General features: G+C 50.9%; 1 protein-coding gene across 1 annotated transcript in view; it reads left to right on the top strand.

The window, feature by feature from the left end:
- Nucleotides 1–9185, top strand: part of IFFO2 (intermediate filament family orphan 2) — a gene marked incomplete at its 5' end in the record, with an annotated part of 42653 nt that overhangs the window by 19743 nt on the left and 13725 nt on the right. The window contains 3 exons of the mRNA XM_042013268.1: nt 4882–4942; nt 5292–5387; nt 7972–8112. Coding sequence (XP_041869202.1) covers nt 4882–4942; nt 5292–5387; nt 7972–8112 — 298 coding nt within the window. The remainder of the gene's footprint in view (nt 1–4881; nt 4943–5291; nt 5388–7971; nt 8113–9185) is intronic.

Raw genomic sequence — 9185 nt, forward strand, 5'->3', positions numbered from 1 at the left:
CCTGTGAGTGCCACGGTGCCAGTGTGGGCACATCTCGTGCTCAGGGCCCCTGTGAGTGCCCCACGGGCGTTGGAGCTGCCCAGCTCCGTGGGGAGCACAAAGCCGGCCCTGGGACAGGGGCTCGGCCTCGGGGTGCCCTGATGTGTTGGTACCCGGCCTCGGGGCTGGGCTGCAGCCCCTGGCAGCTGTGGTGTGCCAGGGAATGCGTTCCTATCCCACCGGAGAGCAGGGCTGGGAGCAGCTGGTGCCAGCCCTGGCACGGTGGGCAGGGAACTCTGGCTCTGCTCCCTGGGTGCTGCAGGTTCAGGGTGTTTGTGTGTTCGGGAATTGCCAGCTCACGTCTCCACGAGCGTTTTATGGTTACTGCCCAAACCAACGCTTCCGTTTCCCTTTGTGGACTTCAACCTTCCCATCCTGCTGCTGCTCTGCTCCCTGGAAACTGATGGGAAGAGGCTGCAATAAATGAGTGAAAGCCTCAGCTGGCACCTCAGAGTGGCAGGGGAGGTGCTCAGAGCACGGGCGAAGCTTCTCTTGTTCTGTTTGGAAGTTTTCTTCCCTCCACAACCCTCCATTAGAGGGTCTTCCTAAAGAATTTTGCTTTTGGAATAAGTATTTTGTCATTAAGTGTGACTTGATGAATGTTTCATTGCTTGAGGGAGGGATATTTTTAATGAAAGAATAATCCAGTTGATACCATCAGGCACCATTAATGATCAGCTGCTCTGTTTGTGCCTTCCTGCCTTGAGGAAAAACATTCTTAACCCAGCATGTTTGTACCTGGTGTCTTCTGTGAGCTCGTTGTTCGTTGGTTAAATCAAACCAGACTTCTAAAAACCCCCTAAAAGGCAGTTATTGAACAGCTTTGGGCAAGGCAAACTTGTCTAAAGCTGACTTTCTGTTCCAAAGGGGGTTTTGTGAATCTGCTGCCCTTCCCTGGTCCGTATTCCCGAGCTGGACTTGAAACTGGGACAGGAGAAAGGAAAGAGGATCCCACTCCTTGACACTGGTTTTAAGGCAGTGGCAAAGAGGTTTGGGGCTTGTGTCAGCACAGAGCTTGGTGTAATTCCATGAACATTAAGGCTGGAAAACCTAGAGAAGCTTTTAAGGGCTGTTATCCTGAGGTGTCTCCATCTCTTTCTTGGGAGCTGGTGGCTGCTCTTCCAATTTCCCAGGGAACTCGAGTTCTCGGTGTGACTCAGCTTTACAAGAACACCGCTTTAAGCGATGCTAATCCTGACTGCTCCAGTGTTTTGTTTGCCCAGTATCCTTCCCAGAGAGCCGGGCGTCCTTTGTTCTCCTCTCAGACGTGAGGCAGGGCTGAAGGAATGACGGAATGCCCCTGGAATGTGATGTGTCACATCTGGTAAAAAAAGGGCTTCCAAAAAGTCAGACTTGCCCTTTATTTGCGGGTGGATGGAACTGACACGTCCTTGGAAGGTGGGAAAGAAGGGGAAAGGAAAAAAAAAAAGCCTGGCTCGTGTTGAAATTCATGTTGCTGACCTTTTTTTAGAAGGAATAACTGAAAATGTAATAAAAAGCCCCAAAGTCTGGGAGCTTTGGACAGCAATGCTTCTGAGTCAGAAGAAGGATTTTTGGATGCAGCTGGAAATCATTGCAATAGCTGCATGCGAGCCAAGAAATAAAGTGTGTTTGGGAGCAGCTGGAGAGTTCATATCCTGCTGCAAGCATGGGAAGGCTGCTGGTTTTCCAGCCATTTCCCATTTGGGTATTGCAGAAGTGTAGAATTGTGGAACACCTTGGGCTGGAAGGGATCAGGGAGTGCAGCTCCCGCTCCCCTCCCGTGGCTTTCCCGCTGTGGAGTTCCCCGGCTGGGCAGAGCTGCTTCTTCAGGAGGTGCTTCCCTCTCCCTCAGGATGAAGGGAGCGCCCGGAGCTGCTGGGCCCTTCCATGGATGTTTTGGGCTGCACCCCACGGCTCTGAGTGCCAAGGAGCAGAGGGGCATCCACAGCCTGCTGGGATTGCCACTTGCGGGAGACTCTTCTGACTTTAGATGGTGACCGAGGAGAAAAATATTGATTAATATGAATGACTGGGAGAATAATTGAGTGTGTTGAATAATAAAGGCAGCAGAGCCATAATTAGCATCCTCTCAGTGCCCTGCCTCCTGGATTTTGGGAATGTGCAGCAGCACGGCTGCCAAGGTCCCTTTAAAGTCGGGTGTGTTGCAGCAAACACAGGATGATCACAGGAATGAGCAATCTTCCCATTGTCTCAGCTCCCTGGAAGTTGAAATGGAGAATTAATCCTCTGCTCCATTGTCATCCCCTACCTTCCTGCCGGGCCCCTTCCTCTCCTCACTGCAAATATCCTCCCGGGGTTTGAATGCGAGGGGAGAGTAAGATTGGCATTTTGAGCTGTTAAATGAGGTTAACCAGCTTGGTGGTGGGTGGGAGAAACGTGCTCTGGGGTTAATGATTTTATGTCAATGGTTAGCAGAACCTTTCTTGCCAGACCTGTGAAAATTCCCTTCAGTCAGGCAGGAACTTTTTGGTTAAAGATCACCTGATGGTTTTATTGCTGCTGTAATTAAGAGAAACGCAGGGATTGCAGGAGGGTGTGTGGAAGGTGGCATCTTCTCCCCTGCTCCTGAAGACCCTGGTTTGGGTTTGCCAGGAGGGAATTAGGGCTGGAAATTGCCGCTCTGCAAAAGGCACAAAGCAAAGCAGTGGAACTCCTGGAATCTCTGCAGGACGAGGAAGGCTGGGCTGAGCAGACCTGGGGATGTGGAATTTGGGGTGGCTGACCTGCCGGGGAGGAATGCTGATCCTTTTCCCTGGCTTTCGGCAGAGTCAGGAAAAACACGCAGGTGACGTTTGCCAGAAATACATCCCTCCCTCTGCAGAAGGCACGGAGCACGGGGAGGATGCAATAATTCAGCAGGAGGGCTGGATGCAGCCAGGATCCCTCCTTCCAAGAGTTAAAACCTTGAGAAAGCAGCAGATCAATTTTTGCAGTGTCTGCTCGACTCCCATCCACAACTGGCGGCAGGAGCAGGAGGGATGATTGTCCTGTAACAGGAGAAGCAGCTCACAGATTGCCAATATAATTGCCTGCTTTAATTAATTTCACCTTCTTGCCTCTGATATTAGAATGTGAAAGGCAAACTTGCTATTTTTATAGCAGTGCACATGTAATTAGTCCAAAACCCACCCAGGGCATGGAAATCCGAGCTGAAACGTTTGGTGACAAATGTGAATTCCAGCCTAAATATTTCCCCCTGCTTGGCAGTGAATGGATGGTGGTAAAAAGATGCACAGCCAGTCCTCCTGCACAAATCCAACTCTCACACGCTGCTGTGCTGGATATTCCCGCCCCACAGCAGCAGGGAAGAGAGGATGGAGCGGGAATGTCCTCGGAGCTGCAGCCTGCCCAGCTGCCTCTGGCTCCTGGGAAGAGCCAAGTGCAGCAGCACCGTGTCCCTCCCTGCCCAGACATTCCCTGTGGCTGCCGTGCCAGGTGGGATTAACCCTGCCCTCTGAAGGCAGAGCTGTGTCCAGGGGCACCGTGCTGGTGAGTGCAGCAAATCGGCCTCCACGGGGGCATCCTGCACTCCAGCCACCACCAGCGTGCTGTGTGTGTTGGAAAACGGGATGAATCCGTGAATTTTGGTGGATTTAACTGCTGCATTTTCTTTGATTCCGTGGATTTCTGGCCTCACAGCTGCAGCTGAACTCTAAGAAGTGTTGAAGTAGCAACAGAAATGGTTGTGATGGCACTCAGGGAGGCTGTTCACAGGATTCTTTTTGATCTGTTGTATCCAAAGTTTCTTTTCCAGGAGTGTAATTCCTGTTGTCCCAATAGACCAGGCAAGTCTGGGCTGGCATTGGTGCCTGTTCAAAGAGGGGCACACACTTGGCGTTCCCTCTCCCCCCAAACTCAAACCACATCCATGTGTATCATCATTTTTCCAGAATCTTTCCAGTTAATAGTGTCAGATTCTGGGTTTGCTGAAAAGGGTTTCAGTGCTTAAAAAACTGGATTTTTTTCTTTTTTTTAGCACTTAATCCAATAATTGTAGAATCCCAGAATTATTTGGGTTGGGAGCAACCATAAAATCATCTCATTCCAACCCCGTGCCATGGGCAGGGACACCTTCCCCAGACCAGGCTGCTCTGAGCCCCACTAATGACCTCGAGCACGGTGTGAGGTTTAATTAAACAATTCATAGCTCTGTCTCCTTTGCTGCCACCCTCAGCACTGAGTGTGCGTGCCCAGCACTCAGGGACTTGTCCCAGCGCTCCCCTGGCAATTGGAGTGCTGGGAAGTGACTGGGGCATGGAGCTTATTGAGGAATTGGATACAGAGGGAACAGAAACATGGATTGCTTGGAGTGAACTGGGAAATGGTGAGATTTTTGATTGACGTGACTTCCCTACACTGGATTCTTTTCAAACTGGAAACTTCCCACTGTATTTGCAGCCAAATATCAAACGAACTGAAAGGGGAAATTTAGGTTAGAAATGAGGGAGGAATTCTTCCCTGTGAGGGTGCCCAGAGGAGCTGAGGCTGCCCCATGATCCCTGGCAGTGTCCAAGGCCAGGCTGGAACAACCTGGGATAGTGGAAGGTGTCCCTGGCCATGGCAGGGGCTGGAGTGGGATCAGCTTTGAATTCCCTCGCAGCCCAAACCTCTGGGATCCCATGGTTCTGTCGTGTGTGAGAGCAGGAGGAATGCTGATCCCGCTAAAAGTGGAGACAGCTTTTCTTCCCTTTCAGACTCGGTGTTCCTGCTTTGAGGGAGACCATCTGCTCTGCATTTCCAATAGCTGTCATCCTCCCACAGCTATCAGAACACTTGTGATTTTGAGGGGCAAAAACTGCTTTTCTCTATAATTACCACTTGGCACATCTTGCCTTGCAGATGGGAAGAGGAGCTGATGAGGAGGATGAGCCTGGAATCTATGGTGGAAACCTTGCGAGAGGTGAGGTTTGAGGAGTTTGGAGTGAAAGGTGCCGGGGTTTTCTGCACCTTTTGTCGTGCTGGTCATCATTTTATTTGTCTTTTAATTAAAAATCTGACTTCTGGCTAGAGCAGCTGTGCTGCTGTAGAGGACAGTGTTAATGTTGGGAAGCTGGGATGAAATCTGTGACAAAGTTTGTGACAAAGCGGGAGGAGGGAGTGGAAGTTACAATGGAGGATAACAAATTTCACTAAAGAATTCAGTTCTGTTCTAAAGCCCTTTCTCCCCAGTGCCTTCTCAGCCTGCTCAGGCTGAGTGAGGAGCTTTGCTGGGCTCTCCCCTCTCACCTCTGGTGTGTTTTCCCTTGCAGGAGGCACAGGAAGCAGAAGCTCTCCAGGAGGAGTTGAACGAGAAGATTGAGAGGCTGAAAGCAGAGCTTGTGGTCTTTAAGGGTCTGATGAGTGATGTAAGTACAGAGGGCCCTCTGTGGGTGTTGTGTCCTGCAAATGGCTTCACCCATGGCCAGGTGAATAGTGAGTGCTGCTGTGTAATTAATTAGTGAGTGCTGCTGCGTAATTAGCCATGGCTGCTGGGATCTAATGCATCAGACAGATCCCCCTTCCCCGCTTCCTGTCTGGTCTGTGTGGAGATGCATTAACTGCTGCTTAGCCCATAACCAGGACTCTGCCCTCCCCTCCCCTTCCCCACAGCTGGCAGGGCCAGCACTCGGATCTGGGAAGGAGGGGTTGGAGAACTCCCAGACTGGGCTGCAGGTTCACCACTGTGCAGCACCAGGAGCTGCTGGCACAGGGGCTCTGCCTCGAGTTATGCGGGAAAATCGCGTTCCTGAAGGAACACGTTGTATGGAATCATGGAATGGTTCGGGTTGGAAGGAGCTTAAAGATCATCCAGTGCCACCCCCTGCCCCAGGCAGGGACACCTCCCACTGTCCCAGGCTGCTCCAAGCCCCAATGTCCAGCCTGGCCCTGGACACTGCCAGGGATCCAGGGGCAGCTTCTCTGGGCACCCTGTGCCAGGCCCTCCCCACCCTCACGGGTGTTTCCCATCTCCCTTAATGAAGCTCTGGAAAGATGAATCCTGTAGTCCTGGTTCAGGTATTGGCTTTGCTTCCAGGGCTGGTTCAACCTCGTGGCTTAAAAAGAAAAGAAAGAAGAAAAGACTTTGTTTTCTCAGGAATTTCCTCATGTCTCCTTAGATACTGAGTTCTCTTCAAAGCCAGAGGATCTTCTAGGATGAAATGCTTTTGTTTAAACAGTGAGAGCATGCAGATATCTGGGAAGATAAGCCAGGTGGACATTGAGGTGCCTTTCTCAGTAAGCCTGAGGTAGTGCTGAAGCCACTTGTGTAAGGAACAAACCCTGTTATGCTGATTTATTGTGTAATTTTTGCACGCCACAGCCTTCTCCTGACTTCACACAAACCTGCAGAACCCGCTCCCAGCTGTCAAATCCATTCTTTCGGGGCCACTAGATCTGCTCATGGGAAATTTGGCAATTAGCTGGGTGTCCTTCTGGTGGATAATCGAGGATGGCCATGCCTGGCTAGAGGCAGCCTGGAAGGGAGAGGCTGCTGGGGCCATGGCTGTGACTTCATTTCACTGAGGAACTCAGTGCTCCGTGTGTACAAAAAGGGAGGTGGTGGTGAAAGCAAACATCCTCCTGGGCTCAGGGAAAGTGCTCTGGGCTCTGCACACTTCAAGGGATAAGGGAACCCAAGGAAAGCACCGGCAGTGCTTGTTTTGAACCTCACTGGGTAAATATTTAGAAGAGAGAAGTGCAAAATGTGGGCACGTGGCTCTTTCCTTCCTGCAGATAAGGATCACCAGTTCAATGGATAGGATTGCGTGGAGTGTGTCAGTGTTGAGAGATTTGTTTTCCTCAGTGTGTCTGGAAAACAGAAATCTCCAAAGGTGGTTCACGGGGGCTGGAGAAGACTCTCTGTAATAATTTAAAACAAAAACAAAGGTGGGAAAAAGCAAAGCAAACCAACAAAATGCCAAAGCTTTCCTCTTAGAAAGGGGATTTGGTGTTTAAGAATGGTCTGCAAAGGGTTTTTCCACTTTGGTGTCCCAAGTGGAAGCGTTGCTTAGGAGTGGGACTGTCCAACAGAGCAAGTCTCGCCTAGGATGGAGAATGTGCTTTGGGGATTTTTTAGTGTTTCTTCCTTCATAAGGAGCCAGATGTTCTGTCTGAGTGGGAGTAGCTCTCAGAAATTAGAACCACTACCAGGCAGTATTTTTCCTGCAGTATTTTTCCTGCAGAATTTTTCCTGCAGAATTTTTGCTGGGCTGGAAGCCAGGTTAGTGCCAGCAAGGAGTGTTCTCTGTGCCAAGGTTTTCATGGATCTCTTTAGATCCAGTCAGGGTTTGATGGTTCCATGCTCTGTGTGCAGTTGCTGCGTGGCCTGGGTTCTGGTTTAGCAGCAGCTTCTCCGTGCAGGCACAGCTTTTGTGTCTGAAAGAGGGGAAGTGTTGCATCCTCACCAGGTTTTAGGTGTCATTCTGCTCTGCACACGCTGCACGGGGGGGTTTCTCCATTTTTCAAGTGTTATTTATGGAATCCCAGAATGGTTTGGGATGGAAGGGACCTTCAGGACAATCCAGTGCCACCCCCTGCCATGGGCAGGGACACCTTCCACTGTCCCAGGTGGCTCCAAGCCCCATCCAGCCTGGCCTGGGACACTTCCAGGGATCCAGGGGCAGCCACAGTTTCTCTGGGCATCCCATTGTCCCACCCTGTTCCTGACCCATCAAGGTTCCCCCTTGCCGCACTGAGCAGTTGTTTTGGGGTGGGTGCAGGTTTTTTTTCGGTGGCGAATCCCTGAGAGTTGAAACTTTGGTTTAGAATCAGGGGTGAGCGCTCCCTGTGAGCTGTGGAGTCCTGAGAGTGCCCGTGCTCTGCCTGCCCGGAGAGCAGGGTGTGATGCTGTTAAACACTGGTGTGGCCTGGGGTTCCAGAGATACTGTGGGGTATCTCTTCTTGCCTGAACTGTCTAATAATAGAAGATAATCCCTGCTGTCCTTCCTGCAGCCCATGACAGACCTGGACACAAAGATCCAAGAAAAGGCCATGAAGGTGGACATGGACATCTGCCGCCGAATCGATATCACGGCCAAGCTGTGCGATGTCGCGCAGCAGCGCAACTCGGAAGACGTTTCCAAGATTTTCCAGGTGATTAGGCCCTGAATTTTCCATAGGGTAGGGCAGGAGGGAGCAGCGCTGAGCAGCGTGGTCCAGGTCGTTTGCCTTTTCTTGAACTCTCTCTATGGCCGTATTTGCCTCTGTCTGTCAGTGTAGCTCTGCTGCAGGAGCTGCTGCAGCACCAGGAGCACAAAGTGCAGAGGGTTTAAAAAAAAACCACAAGGCCTAGGATGATCTTTAAGCCGTGCTGTGAGTCTGATGTTAGTCTGCACTGAATGCAGGGAGAAAAGCAATGTTACAGGGCCTAGGTTTGTATAATTCCTCCCTCCCATTTGTTCCCTTCACAAGTGAGAGGTTTTAAGCTCGTGGAGTTCTGAATGTTCTTATTTCTGGCTCGAGCTCCATGGCCAGAAATAACATTTCTGTGATGGTGAGCTCTGGCTGCTCTGTGAGACACAAGCTCCAGTTGCTTTCCTTGGTGCTAGAAGGAAAGTCCTTGAATTTGCTCCGAAAGCTCTGCCTGGAGCAGAGCTGTCACTCCCAGTGCAGCTGGTCTGGTCACAACTGCAGTTTCAGCCCTGATTAACCCACCTTCCTTCTGCTTCCATCTAAACGTGTCTTGTTCAGGCTCTCAGTGAATCTGATGCTTTCTGTGTGCAGTGATAGCACACAGTGTGCTAAATGCTGTCCAAAAGCACTGGAAAGGATCCTTGTGGGCTCTGCTGGTGAAGTTGCCTAAATGTTTGATGGTTTTTTCCCCTTATGTTCCCCAAAAGACTCAAACCTCCTCAGAGGAGAATTATTTCTCTGGCAAGTTGAGCCACTGCATGGTGCCAGTGCTTCCTTCTTGTCTCTGAGGAGAATTGCTGAGTCTTTCTGCTCAGAGGTGACTGTAGAGCACACTGCTGGTCAGGCCTGCAGGGGTTAAAATGACCAGGAGAGTGAAACCTTGGAGACCGATGCCAACAAGGGATGGTTTGTGTGCCAAGCAGAGGAAGACTGCTGTAGGCTGGGAGTGGACCGTGTGTTTGTGGCTCTGGCACCAGCTGGGAGCATCTCTGGGATCCTCTGGGATCTGGGAGCATCCTGTGTGTTCCCAGCCC

This window comes from Corvus kubaryi, unplaced genomic scaffold (assembly GCF_017639235.1).
Source record: "Corvus kubaryi isolate FWS band 111438036 unplaced genomic scaffold, C.kubaryi_AGA036_p1.0 split1-37344, whole genome shotgun sequence".
Taxonomy (NCBI): Eukaryota; Metazoa; Chordata; class Aves; order Passeriformes; family Corvidae; genus Corvus; species Corvus kubaryi.